Genomic DNA, 27115 nt, shown 5'->3' on the forward strand with positions numbered 1-27115 from the left:
GATCGGGAAGTTTCGTCTTTCCAAATAAGATTAACAAATATCGCTGTTGTCTGATGACGAGCGATCCAATCTCACACTAGTCAGTTACGATCAACTCCTTTGTTGTACTAGAACAACAAGGGATCGATGCTGAGAACGTTTTTTTTTTTTGCAGTTGAGTAGGCACACAGGAACAAGTTGAACGAAAGGAGGGTGAAGCGTTAAACCCCGTTGACCAACGTGAGATAAATATAAATGAATGCAGACAAGCCAGTGTTATTGGGGTTTCAAAAGAATCAAGCATCCTTTATCATGCTACGTATTTGAGACTACTTTACCTCGCCAGATGGAGAAGCGAACAAAAGAGTTGGTGATTATTTGGGCATAGCTGATTTAACGTTATCTTCGATGAATTAGTCGTTCTCGGTGATGACCGCAAGACCGAAATGACGGTTGATGGATCTTGTCTTCGAGGATTTAAAGTGAGGTAACAGGGTCAACTCGAGTGTAGTTTGACAGTCCTTGTGTATTCAGATTCCACACTATTTGCTAAAAGCATACCCCCTTTTGTTACATCGACAGAACGTTGAAGACGGTCACGATAATAGGATCTATACTGAACAGGTACGCGTATAATACATATTCTGAAATCTATCTACAGCTCCCAAAATACCTAAACCTGATTATTTTACATCAGATACCTCGGATCACTAATCACTACGCTTGAATTGTAGCACAGCGACCTTATACCCGCTACAGGACTTCCACCTCAAAGGATCGTCGCAACCCATTACCTTCTCCTTGATCCAAGCGCGGGTATCTAGCAAATCCCACCAGTGGCCGAAATTCCACTTGTTCAACAATTACCGAATCTTATCAAAAGTAGATTAGCAGAATGGAAGTTGTATTTCCTCTTAAGACGATCCACGCTTTCTTGATCGTTATGAATACTGTAAATATGACACTGATGAGCATTCTACATCTAGATTGGACACTTTGGCAAACTGACCCATCGAAATACGTTTGACCGAGCTACATGATAATCAGGGGAATCCGTCATTATGTTTCTTACTTTTCAACGAGAAACGCAGGTAACTAGTGGACCGAGAGAAGATGGCACTCGCACTCACGAGCGCATCGGATTTACGATATCCCTCCATCAAACTAAGTCCCAGCTCGTCAGGCTCTCAAGACTTCGATTGTAAAAAGACTAAATGATACTCACTCGAAAAATCCCATTCGCCGTTTCTCAAAGCTGATCTACGTTAGTCAACCTTTTCGCTACTTCATGGTTTGAAGGAGGACGTACTATTGCTGTTCCACTATGTGTCAACCCAATCAGCTGATGATAATAAGGATGATGGTGTCATCTTAACTACTCACTGATCCTGACTGCTCTTGGATCTGGGAGCAAACTTGGTATCAGCAAGGACGTATCAGGGATCAAAATGACGATTCATCGGTGGCAGAACGGGTTTCAGACTGTATACTTACGCATTTCACCTAATTCATCAACGTACACTGCGATGATGAAAGATCAGTTTCTGTGGTTTTCGAAGTCACTTCAAATACGAGCTTACGTGGAGACGCAAAGAAATCATATCTAATAGAAAAGAGATACCAATCAGCTTGGTACCTTTTACCTGAAAAAAATTAGCACGTACATTGCAAACAAGACATCTTCGCATGTTATGCCCTATCCGCACTTAGTCAGTTCCCTTTCTGACTTTTCTCGATGACGTACCATACGATTTCTCACACGTATAGACCAGCCTGTTTCTACATGACCTAAATTCAGTTCTTCCACGATAGGTGAAGTAGCAGGTTGGCCTCTCTCTTTGATCCCTTTATATCAGTAAATGCAATCAGTTATTGTTCGCATAATGTATTCAAGGAAATATGGAAAGGAGTATACTCACATTCCTATAGATGACAGAGTATTTGGTGTGATTAGCAATCTCGCGCAAGACTGATTGAGCAACGGGAACTTACAGTTTCGGTATCTGCGTTAAATCGGAATGTCAGTCTTCTATTCCTAGTTCTGAGCACAAAGGAGGGGTTGACAACGTACCATCGAAATCTACCCAAATAGCGGCAAACATTGGATGCTTTATTTATTCAAATGATCAGTCCAGCTCAGACCTTTCCCTTTCCTTGGCTTTATATCCCTGCTCGCACACCCTGATATCACAAGTGCGATCGGAGCAAACAACTCACCTCGATAACATTCCAGGCTAGGTATTTCGCATAAGGTTTAGGATCCCAAGTTCTGAGTTGTAGTAAGGGATGAATTTTCAATGGTGTATCAAGTTGTGCTGCTTGAAGATATGACAGTACCTATATTGTATAGTCAGGAAGGGTTGATCCGAAACAGAATATCAGTCTGAGGAAGTGGAACGTACTGGTCCATAACCTGGTCGACTGATAATGGGTTCAGTATAATTCGTTCAATACAATGCCGTTGATCCTAGGGAAAGGGTTTTAGACTTACGATGGCTTGAATGGACCGATAGTGATAGCTTTGGGTCGTAACTCGTATCAATGCTCTACTTGACATGTAGGATCATAGGGGTGTCCTCAACTTACCTGCATCACGAGGATTACCGGCTGGATCTATTCCTTTGGAAGCCATGACGAACGGGGTATACTGATCTTTGAACTAGAAGAGAGAATCAGATAAGATATTTAAGCTGGGGTGACTTTGGTTTCAATGCGACTTGTTTGAAGTGGCTTTAGTGCAGATCTTGTTATAGTATTGAGGCTGATATGAAATGGTGATGCTTTGATTGTTATCGAAATGCTCTGTTTTAAGCAGAGAGATACAAGTAACGAAGAAGTCAATTGAGATATGCATGTACCAGTTCATTTCAGGTGAGGGCTATGTGGTATTTGTTTGCGTATCAATTAGTGGAGTGAGTAGATGGTAGTAGAATATCATTCAACCTTTGAACAAAGGGGGGTTCAGGAAGGAGCGTTTCGGTTCTTTGGAACTAATCAAAGGATTCTATGTGGGTTGAATAAACCCGCTTCCGGGAATACATTTTTGATCTTTGATCAACTCGGAAACATGAGCTTCGTTTTTGTCCATGTCATTTAGTATATGTATATATATATACATCTCTCTCGATTGGGAGTCAGAATTGCCCAATCTTTTTTACCTTAGACGACGGTGAAATGAATATCCTTGGTTATAGCGGAAAACTTCCATTCTTTTGAAGTGGATTCGCGATCAAGGATCGTGCGTGTTTTGTGTATGTTGAATATCAAGTGTATACCGATCTAAGAGTGGGGGATAAACGTACTATCCTCGTACCCTCTTTTGGCTCTTCCCTTCTCACCAACGCAATCAACGCGGTGAGTAATGATAACGCAATCTTACAAGATGCTTATGAATCAGAAGAAGCATTCATCACTTCTATCCCTACTTCCTACGACTTAGCGATAAGACAATGAGAAGATCATGATAAGGTATTATGAGATCAAAGTGGTTTATAAAGAAGAGAGGATTTACATTCTGGTTAGTCGATTATAGACTGTATAAGCATACCTCTCCTATCATCCTCATAATCAACAAACAGCTAATCGGCAAACATCGGGACTTCTCTGTCTATTATATTACGTAATTATTGGTTTATTGACACGGTATACTTTAATTGGTCAGCAAGTGGAGGTAACATTCAGTTCTTCGATTCACCGAGATTTGCGTAACATCTCATCATAAATCACGCCAAAAAAATATCAAGAATATAACGAGTAGGAGAAATAATTAGCATAGGCATAGATAGGTCGCTCGCTATAGACGTCACACTATCCTCAACAATCATCTTTCATCTAATAAAACCACAACAACGTCTCCCCATCCCGGCATTCTCCATTAGCTTGTATAAGAAGAACCTCACTCACTTGGAAGCATAGGGAGAAAAAGGTCACTCGGAGGGAGTTTTTCTTTGGACGAACGAAATCGAAAAGTCCGAGATTTGCTTTTCGTTGGAGTTACATTAAAATCAGTGAGTATGTTCTCCTCTCGTCTGACTTTTTCCCTTGCGAGAGGAGAACCACATCGTAACATACCGATACCTTTGAGCTCTATCAAACCGGATTTCCTTTGCGCTTACATACACACCTTGGTCCAGCTTAGGAAGTCGGTTTGAGCTCAGCGATTTATCAAATTCCATTACCTCCGCCCATCTCCGATAACCAACTCGATCCCTCAATTATACCCTCCTCCTCAGCACAGATAGTCGCATAGCGTTCAAGATGGGTCTGCTTGCATTAGGAACGCCATTGACCTGGGAGGAGACGAAGCCTCTAGCTGAACATATTAGGAATCACGGTATAACCCAGTTCTTGAATACCTGGGATAGGTGGAAGGACAATACCGGGAAAGGATTATTATGGGGTGATGAAGTGAGTGAATGCGTCTGCCCTGTCTATTGTGCAGGACCTATATTGGTATTATAGGGACGAATGGTCCGTACCGTTGAGCTATAGCTGACTGCAACTAACAGATCGAATATATGGTGGCATCGTTTCACGACAATGAGAAGAAAGCGGTATTGAGCTTGAGGCAAACTGAAATTTTAACAAAACTACAAAGTGTAACGCTTGATCCTGCTTTAGCCAAATACAAGCCTGAAGGATGGTGAGTCAAACTACCAACATATCCCACCTCAGACCCATCGACAAACCTAACTCCTTTGATTCTTTTAACTTGAAATCATCTTCATTTCAACTGACCTTGGCGTATGTGAAAATAGTAACGCTATACCAACATTTCATCCTGAATATGGAAGATACATGTTGGAATCAACGCCTGGATTTCCATTTTCAGGTACACCTTCATCTTTAGTTTCAGTTGAATCAGATATGAGATTCAGAAGACAAATCATTAGATCACATTTGAAAGATCATGAATTACCAATAACTATAACTGCTTGGCCAAGATTAGGTGTATCAAATGAATTTTTCACAGATCCAGAAACGAAACCTGATTCAGAAAAATCAAGTTCAAAATCTGAATATGTTGGTGAATTATTAACTAATCCACATGCTAGATTTCCGTGAGTCAATCCTCCTATCCAACTGATGACATTCGTTTGGCATGAGCTGATAGTGATCAATTGCGTTATATAGTACCCTCACCGCAAATATAAGACAAAGAAGGGGCAGTAAAGTGGATATCAGAGTTCCTTTATTCATAGATAAACAAACTATCCTCCCAGACGGTTTGAAAGCTCCCATATCAAATGGTATATCCAGTAAGTGAAATATCAATACATTCCTCCGATTCCGAATAATTGTTAAAAGCAAAGTTGATATTAACATGAAGCTTCACTTAGCCCCCGCGAAACCTCTACCTGGAACTCCATATATACACATGGACGCAATGGCTTTTGGTATGGGATGTTGTTGTCTTCAGATCACCTTTCAAGCTTGGAACGTGGATGAAGCTAGAAGAGTTTACGATGCTCTAGTACCTATAGCTCCGATCATGGTGAATTTTCGACTGTTTACATCCCTTCCTAAGATATCAGCTGATAATCGTTATCCGCAATTACCAAATAGCTCGCTCTTACAGCTGCAAGTCCAGCTTTCAGAGGTCAATTAGCAGACGTAGATGCTAGATGGAACGTCATCGCTGCTAGTGTCGATGATAGAACGGAGGAAGAAAGAGGTTTAAAGGTGAGTGATCTGTCTCGGTTATTGTTGAGTTGAGTTACTGGTGAATCACCGAGCTGACGGGATGTGGTACACGTTTAGCCTCTCAAAAGCGATCAGTACAGAGTACCTAAATCAAGATATGATTCGGTCTCTTTATATTTGTCAAATGATGAAAGGAATAAGCCTGAATATCATGATGTTGAGGCTCCTATAAACCAGGAAGTGAGAAAGAGACTACTGGAACACGGTGAGTAACAGAATTCTGCTGTCCTTTCATCAAGTTTTGCGGCATCCCACAACTTGATGTACCATCTCCTGTAAACAAGGGGTTTCAGCTGATATCATCGCTATTTAAGGACTCGATGATAAACTCGCTTCTCACGTTGGTCATCTGTTCATTCGAGATCCACTCGTACAATTCTCCGAAACAATCGATCAAGATGATGAAGAATCAATGGATCATTTCGAGAATATACAATCCACAAATTGGCAAACTATAAGATTCAAACCACCTCCTGTAAACTCACCCATTGGATGGAGAGTTGAATTCAGGTCAATGGAGGTTCAATTAACAGATTTCGAAAATGCTGCTTTCAGTATTTTCATCGTTCTTCTCACTAGAGCTATTATCAGTTTCGATTTAAATTTCTATATGCCTATATCAAAGGTTAGTGGGGCATTTCATTTATAGAGACAACCATCTGAGCTGACTTGTATCTTATCATCGTTTACAGGTGGATGAGAATATGCAAAGAGCACAAGAAAGATCAGCATCAACGAACCAATCTTTCTTTTTCAGAAAACATGTTTTCCCACTGGATAAACCATTAGCAAGATTCGATCTACAATCAAGACCTGTTTCACCACCACTTTCCTCACCCACAGCAAACAATCATACACATACGAATAACCCTTCATCTTCTTCTCACCATATACCTAACGGCTCTCGCTCTTCATCACGACATGACAATAGAAATGGAAGAAATGCAAGTCCATCTTCATCAACTTGCTCGACTCCGACAGAACCGTACGATCAAGATGAATCACCGGAAATGACAATCGATCAAATCATAAATGGAGATGGTGATTCGTTCCCAGGATTAATGGGAGTAGTCAATGCCTATTTGAACTCACTGAACGTCGACATAGGAACGAAATGTGATTTGAGGAGGTATTTGGATTTGATTAAATACCGAGCTAAAGGTGAGCTTTTCTTCCTGTTCGGTGGAAGTTAATAATCGGGATTTACATTCTTCCTCTCATCTCCTTTCGTCGTTCACATATGAAAAGCTCAAATCGATTGTGACATTTAACTAAATAATCTAAATCTTTATAGGTCAATTGGTTACCCCTGCTACATGGATAAGGAATTTTATAATTACTCATCCAGCTTATAAACAAGACTCGGTAGTATCAGATGAGATCAATTACGATTTGGTGAAAGCTATAGATGAGATGTGAGTCTCCTATTGCACTTTGAATTGATATAAACAGACCGGTGAATGGGCAAAAGCTGATTTTTCTGTGTCATGTAGTGAGCGAGGGGTCAAAGCTGCAACAGAGTTATTGGGTAAAGATTATGTCGGTTCAGGTCCAACGGGCTGTCTGTGAAAAACACATGATACTTGTATATTGTATAGATAGAAGAACGGAGAGACAAGGCGGGAATAAAGCCATTGGCGAAAATATGAGCTGTCAAAGATTATAAAGCAAATAGAGTTTCTCGTCTAGGTATTGGTTGGTAAACTGTATCTGTATATCGTAATGCATCAGTCATTTACCGGGCAAATGTCAAAGTAGTGTACCAAACACGATGGCTTAACATTACCCCAGCGTGATATAACGAAGTGGACGAGATGAGTGGATCGATCGGTATGTTCTACAGATTGTGTGTAGATATGGCTGGTGTGTATGAATATTCCCAAAATGAAATCGATCATGAGCACTCGGTCCTTCGAAATGAATTCGAGGAACACTCGTACTGCATTTGGTTCGGGTTAATCCGACTAACGTACCCCATCATATCGCCGTTTCCTCCGCCCTACAGCTCGAGCGTTCATTTATTGTATTTAAATTCTGGTGCGCCATAACACCTTGATCACCATCGCACTGACCCATCCCCTATAGAAAGAATGAAAGCAAGAAAAGCCTTCACACTCCCACAGAAACGCCCGTGTATATAATGTATTTACGGTAACGAAAGGTACAAAAACACACACACACACACTCAAATGACATACACAATCAGCTGCTTCTCCATTGATGGGTATACACACGATACATTCTGACATGCAGATTCTTGATCCTTGATCCATGAAAAGGAACTTGGCGTCAATGAGTTTATCGATCGAAATGGAAGGTTACTTTGACAAAGGAAGGTACGGTGTGTTATCCCTTCTATAAGTTACCATCTTCGGGACCCATTTAAAAAGGACTAGAACCCGGAATATGACTATAATTATGACTATGACTACGGAAATGAAAATGAAAATGGGACGATCACAAAGGGATCCTGTGAGCTACTGAAAAATCAAGATATTGCTTTGTCAATCATAGAATAACACAAGCAGACACACACACAATCAACGGACCTCCCTTTTTTCAACTGTATGATCCAGAAGGAGTCCATGTACAGATGGCTCATGCAACTAGTTGTATATGATCCCATTTCCGCCATCTCCTCTCTATCCCTTCTTCTGGGGATCATGGGATTATGGGATTACGGTTTATGTAGTTCGAGAAGGATAAGAGAGGAATCCGAAATCAAAATCATTGGATCGATCGCTTACTTTTGAGGAAACCCAAAGCACCTTCCCCTCGGGTCCTGTCAATCATCACTCACTCACTCAAATACAGAAGATCCACTTGCTACCATGTCATAACTCATATGAATCACTCATCAATTCTGCCTCCGAAGCCAAAGCCAAAAATAGGGCACATGATTTTGATGTGTTATATGTTAAATCAAAGTGATATTCATAACCAATCATCTTCTCCTTTATCAATATTATATACTTTGTATTGCTTGACCAATCTCTTCTGGTTCCAGAAATACGAAAACGAAAAACCTGTGTATAAACTTTTGTTGTACGCCCGCTTGATAAAACAAAACGGCGATCTCTACATCGAAGATGGAATCAATACATGTACTCACTGTGGATGATTTGACACCTCAATTATGGAAGATGATGAGAGCTTCTGCCGATGATACCATTGTAAGTTCCCATTTTATCTTCATCTGTGAAAGACAGAACCTCACTTCTACTTGCCAAACGGTATAACCAACTCAACATCATCGAAACATCATGGTTAAACAATCGCCGCCTTTGTCAAAATTTTATGGATTCTTTTCACTAATTCTGCATCTTTAACTGTATAGTGGTATGCACTCATAGGTACTGTTCTACAAGCTATGTTAGTCACTTCAGTGCTGGGAATGACGATAAAATACTTTACATATTTCACACGTAAAGACTCGCCTTTCATATTATGGGGAATAGGAATAGCTACAATCATTCAAATGTAAGTATATCTGTCAACCCTCCAATCACCACCTTCACGAGCAAACAGACAGAAAGGACTGACAGTTTCCACCTTTCTAGAGGTGAACTAGCTTTGACTTGCGCAGAGGTACGTTCTCCAAGACACTAATGAATGAGTGAAATCGTACAATTGAGATTAACGCTGACTTGTTCATTTAAATTTCCATTTGATTGGATCTATCAGGATTATAGATTGGTTTATTGTGGACCAGATAATTTCCAAGATATATTTCGCTTCTTAGTAATCGCAGATATGTTTAGAGTGTTTTCAGCTGCTGTATTTAATATTGCTGCTGGTGGTTATTATACCTGGAGAGTATGGATGGTAAGTCTTTCCATCTTCTACCCTGTCACAAGATCTTATTTCTTCTACTTATTCAGCTAACCTGTACTGTGTACAGATGTGCGGAAGGAAGATATATATGGTTCCTCCTTTTGCTTTAGGTGGTATGATACAGATGTCAATGACTGTTTGGTGAGTTGTTATTCTTTTGCTAAATCTTCAAATTAATGTAGCATATCATTCGCTTTTTCAAAATGAAACAGTTTAGGCTGATATCTTTACGTATACAATGCAGCGCTGTTGTACATGGATGTAAACTTCCTGAAATCAATGTTGATACGATTTCTCAATTGCCAAAGTTGATGCCGGACATCCTCAAATTCTTCAAGATCTGGGGTGCAGTGACCTTAGTGGTCGATGGTGCTCTGTGTGTGATAAGTAAGCGCTCGTTCTTAACTACCGTGCTTGGTGGATGTTTTATAAAGCTAACTCCTACCTGTCTTACACTTGCAGTGACGTTTCTCCTGTTCAAGACGCAAGACAGTTTGTTCTCCAAAGAAAGCAAAATATTCAGAAAGCTCATTTCGCTCATTTACGAGACCATGTGGGTGTCCTCTTCAGCCTCTATACGAGATGCTGCTGAAATGACGATATTAGGCTTCCTCCAGTCGTATGCCTTTTGATCCTGGAAGCCGCTAGTGGAAGTAAAGGTACACCCTTGAGTGAGTACACACTTCTGTGTCCTATTCAATTATGACTCTCAGTCGCCTGTATACGACAACATCCATGAGCTGATTTGTGACATCGATGTACAGCCGATATGCGACGAGTTATCACATGCATTCTACCGGTATTATATTATCATTCAGCTCTTCACACTTTGGTGGGTAGACAAGCGATCCGAGAATTGCTAGACGACAAACTTGCTTCTGGTGGTATTCACGCATTTTCAAGTGGGAGTGGCAAAGGTTCAGGTGGTGGTGGTGGCAGGGTGTATGCAGCTTTCCCGCCTGGATTACGATCAATCAATATAGAAGAAGCTGGAATAGAGTTACAGTCACCATCAGGTAACTCGTCAACAAGGAAGAATCCACAAATGCCTTTAGTCAAAGTAAGTCTTTCTATTTGTCCTACAGTAGACTCGAAGCTTAAAGAATGGGCATATGCGTGCTTTTATGATGAAACATGCTGATTCTGAAATTGGATTAGATCGAGCAAAGTACTGTCGTGTCCAGATCCGATGACTATATCTTATCGGAATCGAACCCTTCTATGCCTGGAAGGAACGACAATGAGCCTGATTCAGATGACGAGAAGAGTATGACGACCCAGAGATCTGCTCCTATGACGCATTTCTGAGTATTGCAAAGGGGATCACTCAGCTAATCGACTGATAATAAGATATCGGAGAAGTGAGGAGGAAAGAGGAGAAACAAAACAGTGAAAAGCGGTGACGAATCGGGTATAGGAGCGGCAGATATACGGTATAATCTTTTTCAACATCAAAAAAAACAAAAGTATCTCGACCCGTTTATATCATTTGTCAAGTATAGATCTCTTCCATGTTTCGTAATTTCATTTAGGACTTTTAGGTATATAGGTATATAAGTGTATATCGCGTTGAGGGTTATGCATGTTCTTTGTCCTTTCTCCCATAGTACTGCAGATCTGAGATAGGCAGAAATATCAGTGCGACGCACTTTGCTTGCTTATGATTGCGATGAATTGTACACTCTGCTCAGTTGAAAGCAGCTGCGTCAATCTGCGGGTCTAACAGCGATATTACTGTACTTGTTGCCATAGGAACATATGCATCACTGTACCTCCTGCCTTTCGTCATTCATCCTTCCATTGAAAATGCATGATCGGTCAATCAACGGATGTTCGGACAGTTGACACTAGCGATAAGCCCCACCGAACACCTATCTTCGCCAAGCTTTTTGGATTTGTGTATGGCGGCTGAAACATACGATATGTACATGTCAACGACCTTAAGAAAAAAGCACAATGTTGTTCGCCTGTGTGTGTCCCTTTCAAAAGGCACTGCGAGGATGGATGCATCACATATGAAGCATTTAAAGGAATAAGGAATGGTCAGTGCTATAAATCTCATCTCGGTCATCTCTCGATCACCTCTTCGGTATTCGGTATTGCTTATTGGACAATGTCTATCCCCCATCTTTTGGTATACTATAACAGCTAGCTCGCTGTCGTCGATAATGGTATTTGTATGCATTAGTCCTGGATCATCGTCAACCCACTTCCTTAGTGTTTTCTGTTTATCCGCTTCATCTCATCTTGTGCAAGTGTATTCTACCATTTTGTAGATTACTCACACTGAACGAGAATCACTACCCTCGTTCATCCTGTTCATGAGATAAGATACTCGTACGCGGTGGAAAAGCATCTAAATATGTCAGCTATAATCGATGGATCTTCCTTGTGGGATATGATGGGTCTATCGATTGATTCAACTACTGTACGTTAAGATCAAATTACGATAGATTCACCAGTCGATATACCACCATCACTATTACTCAAAGACGATTCAAGTGATCTGATCGCTGATAATCATAAGTGTCACAGTGGTACTCTGGATTAGGTATAATAATCCAATCAATGGTTTTAGCCAGTATCTTAAGTAAATCAATAGAATATTTTGATCGTTTTGATAAAAAGAAAGATCATAGAGGTTTACTTGTATCTATCGGATTTGGAACGACGATTTCTCTGTAAGTGTCCTTTCTCATTCAGGTAATGATTCGAGGTACAATGTAGGCCGATATCTGATATCCTGCACTATCAATCGTAGAGGACTGTTGATCCTTACTTGTGGCCAGGTAAGCCTTCCCCTCTCTTCATACAAAGGGATGTCAATCGTGAATGCTGATACAGTACACACCTTTTTATATGCTGTTTTACCGAAGACACGAACATTGGTATACAAACGAACGAATATCCCTTCCAACTCAATCCGATTTCTCCTCTTAGGCGATATGGTGATCCTCCTCTTCAGTGGGATATCCTGTTCAATAGTAGGGTGCTATTATACCTGGAGATGCTATGTGGTATGTACGATAATGATCTTATTACTCAGTCCGAAGTCTAATTGAAAACTAGAACAAAACCTGACTCAACAATGACTTTGATAGATGTCGAAGAATAATCGATACCTCCTGGGATGTTTGAGTATCGGACTGTTAATTCAATTCATCATTACGTTGGTGTAAGTTCGATCCTATATCAGACGCTGGACCTGCATTCATTCATGAACCAGATCGGTATTGCTTTGACGTAGATTGACACAACGTGTTGAATGGTGTAGTACCGCAGCACATGGATTTGCCCTTCCACAATTGCAAGGAGAATCTTTAACGCACTTACCAGCATTCATGGATCGTGGCGAATATCTATACAATGTATGGAGCAGTATCACGTTGGTGAACAACGCTTTCATTTCCATTACATGTGAGTTGTTCTCACCTTCTATCTGACTTCGTTTTATACAAGTGATAGAACCATGATCTGATGGTGGATCAAAAGCGTTGTTCCTCATATTCAGGACTAAAGATGGGATACATCATTACGATTGGAGAAGTTATCATAGATATATCTCTCTATCATACGAATCTATGTGAGTTTTCTATCATCCCATCTCTTGAGATATAAAGGGATCATTTGCGTAATATGTGGGTGGCAATACTGATTGTATGGATTTGTTTACTCACTTCACTATAGGTTAACACCGACCATCTGTATCTTGATTATGATTTCATCAAGTGGTTTATCTGGATCACCCATGAGTGAGTCATCCAAGTTTCCTTTTATTGTATTTAATCAAATAGGTGACTGATCTTGATACCATCTGTTCCATAGCCAATATAAGAAGAGTATTCACAGTTGTACTTCCTTTGTTATATTATAATTCCTTTCTTCAAACTTTGGTAGGAAGACAATACTTGCGAAATAAAATTGAATCGAGAAACACTAATAGTATGGAAGAGATGCGATTGACAGGTGGACAAAGCGATTTAGATAAAAAACAACAACTGGGTCAAGGAATACCGATGGGGATCAATTTTGGTCTAGCTTCTAGTCCTGGAGTACGTATGGGTGCTGGTGCTGGTGCTGGTGCTGGTGGTCAATTTCTGGATATGAAAGGGGGTCAAAGAGTTTTCGTTAGTGCTCCAAGACGTTTTTGAGGTATAGTAGTGTATGTAATATTTGGGAGAGTAGATCCTTTGATTTGAAATAATCCCGATAAGACCACTATAATACGATCTTTAAACTAGATTGATTGGTTAATTACATTTGTACCTTACGACGCTGAATTAGACACCAGCTTGTACAACACAGTATTGAGTCGAATGCATCCGAATGTGTGAGCACTGAGAGGACGGATGAGGAGTTTTTGAACAAACGGACAGAAATCGTACAGCGAATCCGGGACTTACATTACAAAACACGAAACCATGAAGTGCTCCATTTCACAACTGACAAGATGCACTTCACAGAGGTGGAGATGTGTCGCCCATCAAGTAAGCACAAATAAACCTCATGGATCGAGGACCTGAGCCGAAGATGTATACATAGCAGCATTGATCGTATATCCACCTTTCGTTACACGGTGTAATGTTGCGACCGTCGGTCAATGTCTTTTCTCTGATGTCGACTACGCGAATTGCTGTATGAGGTCTGTGTGAACATTGGTTGTACGACGAGATGCGGAATGGACGATGCAGTACGATGATTTGCAAAGGTCAACCTCCGCACGGGGGATGTCCCTTTGATCGTTTGCTTCGCTTCCTTCGAAATCCTCTCGAGACGAAATTGATGATGTATCTGCCACGAAATACGTCACTTTAGGTTCTGGAACAATCGTCATGGTTGCGACTGTTCCTTGAGACTAAAATCTCCAATATGTACTGGTTGCCAATGGACATCACAATTAGTCTGTTTCCCCCTTTACTTTTCGATATGAATTAACTAATGTATATTCCCTTCTGCAGATCCCCCTCCTGCCGTTTTTCAATGTTTCAAACATGATAAAAGAAATGGACTTGGTCAATGTATCGATGAGTGTAATGCATCGATCGATCCATTCAATCCTCCCGAATCCCATACTGTATCGCTGTAGCATCATTCAAATACCGCATTGACATCTGAGTCTGAGTAAGGAGAGCCACACATGCACGTCATTGTCCCTCCCTCCCTCCTTTTCCCAGCAAAAACAAGCTTGGAACCTTTCATTCATTCAACTTGACAACGGTTTTCAATCTACAAGTATCGTGCAACTGCGCATTAGCACCGGATGATCATACATAGATCCCAGTCTAGATCATGAAGCTATGCAGAGGACATATTGATTGAGGGTAGAAGCGGTGTTTCATGTCCACGCGCATGGACCACTGACCCATCATCAAAAGAAGGTCAATGCGATGTCACCCCTTGCATCGTCACCACTGCACCTTTTGTGATCAATATAAACACTTGTTTGAATCTAACTCTCTGGCGTTCTTTTCATCTTTTCATCTTTCGTTCATTTTCACCACATACTGTAGAACCAGCAGCATACTCACAACCACCACAACTCGTTCATCTCTACAATCAACAACCAACAATCAATACCAAAATGAAAGCTACCTTCTTCGCTCTTCTTCCTCTTCTCGCCACCGTGGTAGTCGCTACAGCCCCTACTGCCGCTCCATTCGCTAAAGTCAGAAGACAAGGTGAGCCCTCTTCACCAAACTTGGTCAACGTCAAGTTTCCTTTTCTCCTGCATGCCCCTTTTTTTGTCGACATGATCAACCGCCTTTGTCGGGCGATTCACTGTGCCAATCACAACCTTTTTACTAACGCTTGGGTGTCTGGATAGATGACGGCTCAGCCGATGGTGAAGATCCTACCGCAGGTGATCAAGCTGGTTCAGTAATCGACGGTGGAATCGACGGCGCTACTTCTGTCTTCGACGAAGCTACCTCTGGTCTCGACTCTGTCGTTGATGAAGCTACTTCAGCTGTCGGTGCTGGTGCAAGTGACGCCACTTCTGTCTTCGATGAAGCTACTTCGAATATCGCTTCTGTCGCCGACCAAGCAACTTCAGCTGTCGCTTCAAGACTTGTTGGAGCTACCGCCAGTGCAGCGAGTCTCGCCAGCTCTGCTTCTGGTGCTGTCGCCAGTAAAATTGCCAGCGCTAGCGGTGCTATTGCGAGGTGAGTAAACTTATCCTTCCGCTTCGAATCCTTCCACATTCATCTCTCATGATATCAGCTGACATCTCAACGGTCTTGATCAGTGCCACCTCTTCTGTCGCTGGCACTTCTCATTCCGCTTCAGCTGCTTCCGCCTCCGCCTCAGCAGCTTCTGCCTCGGCCAGTGCCTCGAACGCTAGTGCACTCGGTGTCGACAACAAGCTCGTCGTCCTTGGTTTCGGAGCGGTTTTCGCCGCTGCCGCTTTCTAAAGACACTACTCGAGTACCCATTCGACGTCAGAATCGCTCTTCTCCCTGTTATCATCGACGTCAAGACTCCCGTGACTCGAGTGAAATAGACGATCGCATTTGTAAGATATATTCATGACCCAGACGAGAAAAATGTGTATTATGACGGACTTTTCTATGCATTTTGTTTTAAGTAATCAAAACGACAGCGACTAGCGGGAAGCACGACATGCTAAAAACACGGTGACTGACCACAAGGAGTAATTAAAACCTTGAGTGACGCGAAGGGTACGTCATAAAACTCTTCGGGCCGGGTGGATATCCCAGTCTCATCTCCCTCCTGCTTTCCTGTTCACAGGACGGTGATGTGATTTATACGTTACTTCGAAAGATAAATGGGGATATACTCGTATATATAAGTCGGCCATTCTGTGGAAAGATCCTCTTACATTTAACAACTTCATACTTGCTCCAATCTCATTTCTCAATACACATCCAAACACAAAACATAAAAAACTCGAACAAAATGAAATTCGCCGCTGTCGTCGCTTTATTACCAGCCGTTATGGTCTTGGCTAAACCTGAACCTACTCCTGCACCACCCAGTATTCAAGTAGGTAAAGGAGCTGTTGAACGTGCTGCAGTAGAGGAAAGACAACTCGATGCTAGACAGGGTGAGCATATTTCGAACTGCTATCTTCTTCAACTAGAAGCCTCCCAGACTGATTCTTACTATTTCGTTTCAGTCGGATCCATCCTTTCTGAGGCTACCGCAGGCGCTGCAAGTATTGTTGGTCAAGCTACTGGAGGCGTTGGAAGTATTGTCGGTCAAGCTACCAGCGCAGCTGGTACCGGTGCTGTAGGATCGGCAATTGCTAGTGTTGCTGGACAAGCTACTTCTGGCGCTGGAAGTGTGGCCGGAGCAGCAACAAGTGCAGCTGGAGCAGCCACCTCTGGTGCTGCCTCGGTTGCCGGACAAGCTACTTCTGCCGGTGGAGCTGCTACTTCCGCTGCTGGATCAGCCGCTGCTGCAGGAACCTCAGGTGCAGCAAGTGCTGCTGGTGGTGCTACAAGTGCTGCTGGATCAGCTGCTGCCGGCGCTTCAAGTGCTGCTGCGTGAGTATCTGACTCTTCGTACTGGCGCTCGTTGAGGACGGTAAGACTGAAAGTCTATATGGTTTACAGATCGGCCGCGTCTTCCGGTGAACTCGTTTACGCTGCAGGTATCTGGACTGCTTTCTTAGGTGGTGCAGCCGCTATTGGAGCCGCTAGAGTTTTGGCTTAAATGGTCTTATTACATCAAGACTTTTGTATCCTTTTCATATAAAATCACACACTCTTTATAGGTTATATTGTATTTTTCAAGGACTTGTTCTCACGACAAAAGGGGACCAAGGAATACTTATATGTTTGAAATTAATTTAAATGCATGTATCATGTAGCCTTCATTGATGTGAGGTCCAACTTATTGTATGTAAGCATGGATCGTTGCGACTGACTAAAACAATATATAAGCTGCAATGGCACGATATTAATTTAAATCCGTTCAATGAAGGTTTTTGCGCATTCAGAGTATGGGTGGTTACATTTAGCCGGGTTACGACCACCCCACCATTTGATTGATTTCATTCTTACCATACATCTCATAGTGTCATTATATCAACTCTCATCCAGTTTCAAGTCGACCAACCAATCAATATTTTTCAATCTATCTGCTCTCGCATTTCACATATTTCGTCCCCTGTCATAATATTCATCTTTCTGAACTCAGTGTTGTAGATTGTGTATTATCGTAAGAGCAGAGGACGATCGGACCTTACTCCCTTTCTCCTTTCATTAACTCTCCTCCTCGTGACTTTATAAATCATGTTTAAACTATTCAAAGATCTCACAAGACCTCCTGAGACCTTGGCGCCACCACCGATAGCCTCGCCTGCGACGCCCTTACCATACGCAGCCAGGACCCGACCAACAAATAGAGATAGGGCACGAAGTAGATCACCAGGTTCGGTAGCGGGCAGTAGGACAAAGTCTCCTGCTCCACATGATGTCACAGCTGGAGATAGTGGATGGTCAGTAGGAATTGATATTGGTAGACAGGAGGACGTTGATGATGAAGAAGATGAAACTGATCCTGATGCAATCAAAGTCGTCGAGCTATTAAGGGAATTAAGAAGTTTAGAAGAAGGTACAGATGTAATGCGTTATGTGGAAGTAAGTAGATAATCCGCTTTCGATATCTTGCTTCATATATCCCTCACAGTTGATGCTAATGTATGTTCGGGTTGAATCAAAGATACTTTCTCAGCTAATCTCTATCCCTGGTCATTTCCTATCTCGAAGAGCATTCCGACGACACACTGGATTCAGAACTCTCCTCTTGTGTCTGGGTGACGGGTTAGCTTGGTCCTCAAAGGAAGAACTGAAACCCATCCCGAGCGAAGAGGAATGGCAAGTACGAGAAGTGCAGCGAATGGAAGGTGTAAGACTGGCTCTAGAAGTACTGGCATGGGCATTAGGTGATAGATTGGGAGAAATCCATTTCGAGGTAAGTCTTCCACCACGTCTTACTTGGAGCAGACCTAATTCCTAATATCTACCTTTGTTTAGAAACTCGGCGGTCACATGCTATTATTACCAAGTTTATCTCGACTCACACCCCCTCAAACCCCATCTGGATTTCCAAATTCCTCAGTCATTGCAGCCATCCTCGCTCATATCTGTAATAACAATTATTCAATTTTGTCCCTTTTCCAATCTCCTCCTACCGCTACTTCTGATCAACCTATCGCTTCTCTCTTAACACGACGTCTTGGCGAACTCAACATAAGACCGTCGACTAGTGGTGGATTGAAACTCCTTTGGGCGTACATCAGAGGTGATAATTCTAAAGGAAAAGGTAAACAAAAACCTTTGAATATATCAGGCCAATTTGAAGGAGAACATGGTTCCGATCAAGCGAAATTAATAGAATTGACATTTTACGTTCTTTCGGCTGTGACTCAAGCTTCAACTCTGAATCTATTCTCCGTCGTCACTCAATTACCTCAACTTTCCGAGTTCCTCTTATTACGATTATATGGTCCAGCCGAGAAAAGATCTTACGTGGTAACTTTCCCTCCGAGAGACGATTGGATTCAATATGATCCTCCTACCGAAGATGAAAAGGCAGAAAAATGGATAGCCCCTAACGAAAGTCTGAGAAAAGTATATTTAGCTTTATTTAGACGATTGCTCGAAGCTGGAATCACTCAAACCTTGATTTGGAGATTGTATGGTTTAGTCAAAACCAATTCTTCCGTTGTAGGTGAACAGAATAACACCAACGGATCGTCTAACACCGATTCTTCAATCAATACAACAGAAAGAGACTCTTCCGAAATGATCTCTTCTCCTGAACCAATGCTTGAAATTCCAAAGATCAAGCCGAAAGGTAAACCGAATTTACATGTTGACGTTGATCGACTTCCGCCCGATGAAGAGAAATTACACCTTGAAGTTCTTGATCTACTGAAACATGCTATGAAATCGCGTTGGCCCGATGTTTTCGTTTTCAGGGGTGGGAATGGTGATACATTAGGTGGACTACAATTGAAAGAGACCGGAAAACCTTGGATGGGAGGTCATAAGGGTTTTAACTTCTCTGTAAGCTATCACTATGTCTATATCACTAATAATGTGTGGTGAAGCTGACTTCCGATGTTCGTTTTCCTAATCATAAGTGCTGGTTACATATAACCAAACTCAATCAACCTCTTACTATATTTCACATGTCTCAGAAAGGTTCCAAACAACCTATATTCCAAGTTCGAATTCTGGAAAGTTCTCAAATTGGAATAATGACATCTGTTCATACTGCCGAAACTGCTAGCACAAGCACGCCGTCCACGCCCACAACGGAAACTCCACCATCACCGAGTGATGGAGAGCTGGTATGCGGCGCAAATGACGCTCTGATACCTCATTTCCAATGGGTGCATTTCGCCATCGGCTGTAGAAAACCAAAAGGAGCAGATCTAGGTGAAGTCCGGATTTTCGTTAATGGTCAAAGAGTTGGTGTGATGAGAATGCCATTCCCTACCCCTGCTACAATCCCTCCAACTCAAGCGCCTCAATTAGGTGTAAAACCTCCTACGCCAACGGATGCGATAAGAATAGCTATCGGAAGGGAATACAAGCCAGAAGAAGAAGAAAAAGCGCCCAACAAGCCCACTTCCGTGGGGAGAGAAGAAGAAAACGAATGGATGCTAGGAAGGACTTTATTGTTGGAAGAAGCTGTTCCAGAGGATCTGATCAGGCTTTTACATCATCTTGTGAGTCTCTTGTACAGAAGAAGATGATAAGGATCTGCAAACTGATCTCGTTATCATAGGGGCCGAGGTATACTGGTAATCTGCAGGAGCCTCTAGGCAAATTCCTCACTTGTGAGTGTACCTCCTCGTTTGACCTTACCCTATGCTGATCTCTCCGCAGATGAGGGTGCAACATCAATCAACATATATTTGAGTAATCTCGCTCGAATAGGTAACGATAAAAAGATTTTCACCCATTCTTCCAATTCAATTCTCGTAAGAGCTATAAGATCCGGTCCCGCAATACCGGAAGATATTATCCTTCTATCTTTAGCAGCAAGAGATTATGACCCTTCTCTCGGAGCGTGTATAAATGCTGGTGTGCCACATCCAGTACGTGCCAAACAACTTAGGCATGGTACAGCTAGTCTTGTGGGAAACGTTAGACCGTTCTCAGCAGTCTTCCTGGACGAAAGTACAACTTCCGTTGGAGGCGGCCTGGTCCTCCTCAAGTTGATTGATTTGAGTAGGACAAAAGAGGAATTGACAGCCACCTTAGGAATGTTGAGGGACATGATCAGGGATAGTTGGGCAGCAAGTGAAGAAATGGAACGAATTCACGGATTTGACCTCCTTGCTGCTATTCTTCGACCCAAAATGTCCCAATTGTTTGATGAGCAGTGTGCGAAGATATTGCTTTCTATGTTGGGTATAAACATGGACAAACCAGCGTAAGTCAACCACAAAAACCGTCGTAGAAGTACGGCAAAAGCTGACGCTTGGCTCCCTGTTGTCTTCAGTACTGCCACCGTCCACAACTCTGTCGCTTACCGAGCGATCGGATTGGAATTCGAACTATGGTCTTATGCCTCTGATGATGTCGTGAGGTTCTATTTGAAACACTTTGAATACCTACTATCGACATCCAAACATAAACGTTTCAACGTATTAAGAACATTTCAGAAATCAGCTGTAGTGAAGAAGATGCTGTATGCGCTGAGGTCAGGTCTCTTTGACCTGGAAGTCGTACCAGATGTAGTCGGTAAGTCCTAAATGAATGGCATATTTAGTCACCACTAATACGGTATTATTGATTGGGTAGATGCTCTGAGACTGGCTCTTGATGCTAGATGGAGCGGTGAAGACGCCATTAAACCTGTCTTCTCGTATTTGGTGTCTGCGTTGTGTCAAAGTGAGATCGTCCTTCCGCGCTGAAGCAAGGTATAAGCTAACGCTAGACACAGACAACATGTCTTTCACTCTAAATCCTGCCAGTGAACCACCTCCTTATCAAGTCCCCGCCGCCTTAATACTCAGTATGGTTGATACACTCTGTTCCGACAAATCGCGCTTGAAGAAGTTAAATAAATCACTTGCTTTACATCGATTATTGGTCATTTTCCTTTCCTCGAATTCATCTTATTATGTTGTTATACCATGCCTGGAACTGCTAGAAAAGTGTATAACGACATCTGGTGCAGACAATTTCCAGAGATCGTTTGAATCAGAAGGTGGATTCGCTCTTTTAGCAACAACACTGGCTCCCATTTGGCGATCAGATATACAGACCATGGTGATACGCATAATGCTCAGTGAAGGTGAAAGTGGTAAACTGCAATCGCCGCATATGGCCACTTGTCTACTGACTGCTTTAGATTATCTACTTCAGCAAGCTGGGGATAGTGAGGAACCAGGTTTCGTACCTTCTTTCCAGGGTAGGAGGAAGTCTATGACTTCAATTCGATCATTCAGTTTCGCTACTTTGACAGCAGGTGAGCTCTAATCTTCGCTCTTTGTGCACCGGAATGTCTATACGCTTAGAACTGACGGTGCTATGTTCAGATGATACTGGAGATGAGGACGATAACAGGCTCGGTCTGTTACTTATTGAGGTGGCATCCCTTTTTCGTACTTCATCTGGATTCAGAAAACAGATTAATGCAAAGAAAATCGAAGCTCTGCTGCCGAACATGGCCGATTTTGCTGCTGTCTCGGGTGGATCAAATGGAAAACCTGAAATCATAAAAGCACAGAGGGAAGCTGCAGTGGAATACCTACAAGTGTTGATTGATTTAGCTGAATTACCCATCTCTATGGTCAATCAAGTAAGCTGATAATTGGTTGTTTCAACGAGCTGTTGGCTGATACTTTTACACTATCATCTCACAGATGAAACTAATCATTGAACAATTGCAAACTTCGACAACTTCCCCCAAAACAATGTCATCTTCATTCATCATGTCACCGCCTTCGCCTCGGATAGGTGGATCATCATTCTTCGGTCAATCACTCACCAGCAGGTACGGATCTTCACCCATTAGTACGCCGGGTATCGGTCCTGGTGCTCCCAGAAGAAGACCTTCAGTAGATATGCCCGGCTTCACTAAATCCAGACCAATAATGGATAAGAGAATACCTCTAAAAAGAGTCATCACAGGTGAATCGATTTTAGAAGGTGGGAAAGACAAGAATGCAGCTTGGAAAATGATCATCATACAAACGGTAAGCAGGCGTTCTGCTACTCTGGCTAGGCACGAAACCGATGTTGGTATACTCGTAGGACTCCCAAAGCCATTCGAAGATGACATTAGAGAGGTTAGCATTACTTTTTAAGCCTTCGCTTGTCTACTCATCTCGCTAATCCTTCAATGTCTTATAGGAAAGAGCACTGGGAGAAACTTTCTCAGATCGACTGGCCAAGACAAGCTGCTTCGTTGAGAGCAGAGAACGGATTATGGCCGGAGCAGGAAGACAAAGTCACTTGGCGTTTGGATGGTAGCGAAGGGCCTCTGCGAATGAGGTGGGTTTTCGAATTTGGTCAACCTGATTGTCCATGCAGCTGATGAACACTGCAGGACTCGCCTGGAACGAATTACCAATCTTCCCGAAAATGGGGTATCCCGCACGCGACATAAATTGCGAGATGCCATTCCATCTGTGGATGAGCTTTCTTCTGCGGTTTCTCGGATGAATGTCGCGCCTTGGGAAGATCCTTTTGCGCTAGCATTAGGAGAAACAGATCCGATAGCAGAAGAAGAACCTTTCTTGCTTCCTCCCGCGCCATCAGGAGGAGTAGCTACGCCAAATGGGTCAAACTCCAATCAAGCTCCCAGTGTGGCTTCCGAAGAAAATGCGGATATCGATAGTTTTGTTGAAGTGGAAGATGATAAAGACGATAAGATGAGAAGAATAGCCAAGACTTTGCAAGCTGGTGATGTGGTAGAAGAAGCTCATGTCCGTACACTATATCTAAACTTATTACTACCAAATTCAAGCTGACATGACTAAACCTCCCAGAACATTGTTCGGATCGTTGGCGTGGATGCTTGTCGTGAGTTGATATAGCGCTGGTATCGATTATTATCACGATGCTAACTTTTTATCTTCTTTCAGCTGGTTTACTGATTCTCGGCAAAAAGAACCTATACCTTGTTGATGGTTTGGTCCAAACTGGTGATGGCGAAGTAATCGACGCGAAAGACGCTCAACAGGATGTTTTATCTATCCCTTCGGGCACTTTGGCAGGTTTGGACGCAGGTGACCAACAAAGTCATCGATGGTGAGTTCTTAGCGCCCGCTTACTTCGATGATAATTTCTTAATAATTGGTATGCTATCAGGTCATATACCGAGATAGTGGAGAACAACAAGCGAGCTTTCCTCTTCCGAGATGTAGCGCTGGAACTCTACTTTTCGGATAAACGAAATTTTTTGATTGTCTTCAAGGACAGAAAAGAACGTCAAGCAGTTGTTCAAAAGATCGGTACAAAGAATGACCATAGAGATGCAATATCGAGATCCGTCATTGGCAATTTTGTGGTCGACACGGTCACCAAAGCTATCGATAGATCTGAGCAACAACTAGAAGCTTTGATGAAGAAGTGGCAAAGTAGAGAAATTAGTAATGTAAGTTTCCCCCTTCTTTCTCTTCAAACCGCAGATCACAGCTGACTATTCCAAACCAGTTCGCGTACCTACAATTGCTGAACCAATATGCAAATCGAACACCAAATGGTGAGTCTAGCTGTTTAGCTATTTGAGAGGCGACTTGCGAACGTACGCTAACAGTGGTTTCTGATCATGATCAGACGTTACGCAATATCCCGTGTTTCCGTGGGTATTAGCAGATTACACTTCCGATATACTTGATCTCCGATTAGATAGCAGTTTTAGAGACTTCAAATGGCCGATGGGAGCCCTTACTCCTGGTAGAAGGGAAGATGCTGTGGAAAGATATAGTGCAACGGAAGGAGTAGGAGAGAAACCTTTGTGAGTTGCAGCTGAGCCATCTGATACGTAGAGAACAGAACTCACTGGCTGATGTACTTACTATAGCCATTATGGTACTCATTATACTTCTTCGATGATTGTCTGTGGTTTTATGATCCGTTTGTCACCATTCACCGAGATATTCTTGGCGTTACAGGTGAGCCGAATACCTGTGTTTCATCTCGGGAATAATCAGGTAGACCGACTGCTAATGTCTGACTATCACAGGGAGGTAATTTCGATCTCGCAGATCGTTTGTTCTCAAGCATACCACGAGCCTGGGAGTCAGCTTCGGCGGACAATCGAGGCGATGTCAGAGAACTTATTCCTGAATTCTTTTACAACGCTGCATTCTTGCGGAACTTGGTATGTCGCCGAGAACGAAACAAGCGCTGCTGCACGGTGCTAACTATACATTGACCGGATAGAACCATCACGATTTCGGAAGAAAGCAAACTTCTGGCGACCAAGTAGATGATGTTGCTCTGCCATCCTGGGCATTGGGTGATCCTTTGCTTTTCATTCACAAACATCGTGAAGCACTCGAATCAGATTATGTTTCCCGTCAATTGAATTACTGGATCGACTTGACTTTCGGATATAAACAACGTGATCCAGCAGCTCTCAACTGTTTCCATCCGTTATCGTATCGAGGGGCCGTGGATTTAGAGAATATAGAAGACGAAAGTGAAAAAGCAGCATCCACAGCTATAATACATAACTTCGGTCAAACACCTTTACAAATCTTCAAACAACCTCATCCACATCGATTTGTAGGGGGAAGAAGTTCATTGCCTGTTTCAACAAGATTTGGTGTTGCAGAACATTGGCAGCTACTATTCAGAAGTATTTTACCTATCTCAGAATCAATAGTTCCGATAGATGATATTGTTCCTCCTTACGGAGTGGATACCAAACCCAAATCCACTCAAAAATTCAGATTGATCGTACCGGGTCATCATCATTTATCGCTACAATACGGATTCACGGACGGCTCCATACGAATATATTACCAAGAAACACAAGTCAAGGTGAGACCGCTAATGTCGATCTCCTACGGGGACTGGATATGTCATGGCGTGAGGCTAATTCGTTTTCTTAGCTTATTCATCTGGTGGAAGGTATCTTCGCTGTTGACGCCATCTTCGCATTGCCTACTCTCCTGGTCACTGTGTCGGGTCAAGGTGTCTTGACGGCCTGGCGACTCACAATTAAATCAGGTGGATATAGACGAGGAGAAGCGACTTTGCAAAGGGAAGCCACACTTCGAGGTCACGTAGGGAAGATCACATGTCTTGCTGCGAATACTTCTTGGAGTTTACTTGTTAGCGGATCAGATGTGAGTTCGGGCGAAAATCCGATGGTGAATTTGAGAGTAGATTTCCATACTGATTTTTGCTGCACAGGACGGAACTGCCCTTGTATGGGACACGAATAGATTGCGATATACTAGAACACTGCAAACTGGAAGAAAAGAGCCGATCAAATTCTGTGCGATTAATGAAGCTGATGTAAGTCCATTATCGTGCTTTCCTCACGTAGGAGCGTATCTGTACTTATCTAATCGATACGCTCCATAGGGTCACATAGCTCTCGCATCTGCTCGACATCTCTACCTCTTCTCACTCAATGGCTATCCTATAGCTTCAGCTACCGTCGAAGAGTCCGCTCAAGCTTCAAACGCATCGTCCTCCTCCGCTGAAACAGATTATCAGGTCCACTTTACTGGTGGAATCTCATTCTTAAACAGAGAGTTCTTGAGTTCAGGCGTAATGTTCGTCACAGGAGTAGGAGCCAAAGTTGTCCTGTATCAATGTGTACCAGGACAAAAGGAATGGATGTCACCTCAAGACGAAGTGACTAAACCTTGGACTCTGATTGAACAGGGGACAGTTTCAAGGTCAGATGATCATCTAAGTGGTGACTGTTGTATGGTGAAATTCATGGGGTAAGCTCTGCGTCAACTTGCTGGCCCCTAAGCTTGTACCTTCTAGCTAACGATTCTGACGATACACAGGGAAACCTTGTATGCAGCTTACCAGCCTTCAGATGACAAAGTCAAGTATAGCTTATATCAATGGTCTTTGCCTGATGGACCGGCAAGACATGTAGCGGAAAATGTATCCCACAACTGTATGGCTCAAGCATGTTCTAGACATTTCGGATTATTGGGTGAGTATTCATTTACTTCTTCGGCATCAAGTCGATCAATGACTGAAGATCTGATTATAGAACCGAAACGACATTGTGGTGGTTGTGGTGGGGCTTTCTGCGGGTGAGTAAAACCCACTAAAGTAGGCATCCCGAAGTAGAATAATCTGACGGAGATCAATATTATTTTAGTACACACGCTCTCCATGTTGAGACGTTCACAATGAGATATTGTGATAGCTGTAGGTTACAATTATCAATAGCGTCAGCACAAGGCATCCTGCGATCTGGACGAGGATCTTTAGCGCCTCCATCAAGAGTTGCTTCAAGACGGAATTCACTTGTAGGACATTCGAGAAGACCATCGGGTGATGTGAGAGCCCCTAGTCAACCGCCGTCAAGGAGAGGATCGGGTGATAAGAATGCTGGAGCTTCAATGCCTCATGCATGAACAAGAAATAGACACATAAAGAATGAATGAAGGACCGAATTGAAAAAA

The 27115-nt window shown here is 42.6% G+C and overlaps 7 protein-coding genes across 7 annotated transcripts; 6 read left to right on the top strand and 1 right to left on the bottom strand.

Annotated features, from left to right (window-relative positions):
- Positions 1-835: 835 nt before the first annotated feature.
- On the bottom strand, positions 836-2611 carry IL334_005043 (uncharacterized protein; the record flags this gene model as incomplete). Its single annotated transcript, XM_062936757.1, has 15 exons — positions 836-929; positions 989-1011; positions 1110-1143; positions 1205-1234; positions 1289-1301; positions 1363-1383; positions 1474-1500; positions 1560-1582; positions 1644-1675; positions 1724-1824; positions 2051-2087; positions 2197-2316; positions 2382-2400; positions 2471-2498; positions 2566-2611. 15 exons carry the CDS (start codon positions 2609-2611, stop codon positions 836-838), a joined length of 648 nt encoding a protein of 215 aa, XP_062792808.1.
- Positions 2612-4236: 1625 nt separating this feature from the next.
- IL334_005044 (uncharacterized protein) lies at positions 4237-7251 on the top strand (the record flags this gene model as incomplete). Its single annotated transcript, XM_062936758.1, has 11 exons — positions 4237-4386; positions 4488-4621; positions 4737-5039; positions 5113-5237; positions 5319-5473; positions 5545-5661; positions 5740-5887; positions 5997-6307; positions 6375-6843; positions 6977-7097; positions 7176-7251. The coding sequence occupies 11 exons, from the start codon at positions 4237-4239 to the stop codon at positions 7249-7251; spliced, it is 2109 nt and encodes a 702-aa protein (XP_062792809.1).
- Positions 7252-8771: 1520 nt separating this feature from the next.
- On the top strand, positions 8772-10824 carry IL334_005045 (uncharacterized protein; the record flags this gene model as incomplete). Its single annotated transcript, XM_062936759.1, has 10 exons — positions 8772-8855; positions 9020-9162; positions 9243-9270; positions 9367-9507; positions 9584-9657; positions 9761-9903; positions 9979-10069; positions 10123-10187; positions 10281-10576; positions 10675-10824. The coding sequence occupies 10 exons, from the start codon at positions 8772-8774 to the stop codon at positions 10822-10824; spliced, it is 1215 nt and encodes a 404-aa protein (XP_062792810.1).
- Positions 10825-11878: 1054 nt separating this feature from the next.
- On the top strand, positions 11879-13667 carry IL334_005046 (uncharacterized protein; the record flags this gene model as incomplete). Its single annotated transcript, XM_062936760.1, has 9 exons — positions 11879-11944; positions 12052-12197; positions 12278-12305; positions 12393-12533; positions 12618-12691; positions 12791-12933; positions 13009-13099; positions 13204-13268; positions 13342-13667. 9 exons carry the CDS (start codon positions 11879-11881, stop codon positions 13665-13667), a joined length of 1080 nt encoding a protein of 359 aa, XP_062792811.1.
- Positions 13668-15097: 1430 nt separating this feature from the next.
- IL334_005047 (uncharacterized protein) lies at positions 15098-15926 on the top strand (the record flags this gene model as incomplete). The annotated part of the gene is made up of 3 exons (XM_062936761.1): positions 15098-15194; positions 15341-15677; positions 15761-15926. 3 exons carry the CDS (start codon positions 15098-15100, stop codon positions 15924-15926), a joined length of 600 nt encoding a protein of 199 aa, XP_062792812.1.
- A 505-nt stretch (positions 15927-16431) lies between these two features.
- IL334_005048 (uncharacterized protein) lies at positions 16432-17190 on the top strand (the record flags this gene model as incomplete). Its single annotated transcript, XM_062936762.1, has 3 exons — positions 16432-16579; positions 16652-17021; positions 17091-17190. The coding sequence occupies 3 exons, from the start codon at positions 16432-16434 to the stop codon at positions 17188-17190; spliced, it is 618 nt and encodes a 205-aa protein (XP_062792813.1).
- Positions 17191-17771: 581 nt separating this feature from the next.
- On the top strand, positions 17772-27067 carry IL334_005049 (uncharacterized protein; the record flags this gene model as incomplete). Its single annotated transcript, XM_062936763.1, has 28 exons — positions 17772-18119; positions 18202-18453; positions 18516-19550; positions 19628-20218; positions 20278-20329; positions 20379-20928; positions 20998-21239; positions 21300-21389; positions 21442-21969; positions 22040-22302; positions 22367-22699; positions 22758-22792; positions 22857-22997; positions 23053-23431; positions 23495-23528; positions 23591-23756; positions 23817-24102; positions 24162-24210; positions 24285-24465; positions 24532-24622; positions 24694-24831; positions 24894-25496; positions 25568-25804; positions 25872-25976; positions 26046-26413; positions 26483-26637; positions 26698-26740; positions 26809-27067. The coding sequence occupies 28 exons, from the start codon at positions 17772-17774 to the stop codon at positions 27065-27067; spliced, it is 7554 nt and encodes a 2517-aa protein (XP_062792814.1).
- Between the last annotated feature and the right edge of the window lie 48 nt (positions 27068-27115).

The sequence above is a fragment of the Kwoniella shivajii genome, chromosome 6 (genome assembly GCF_035658355.1).
Source record: "Kwoniella shivajii chromosome 6, complete sequence".
In the NCBI taxonomy this organism is placed as follows: Eukaryota; Fungi; Basidiomycota; class Tremellomycetes; order Tremellales; family Cryptococcaceae; genus Kwoniella; species Kwoniella shivajii.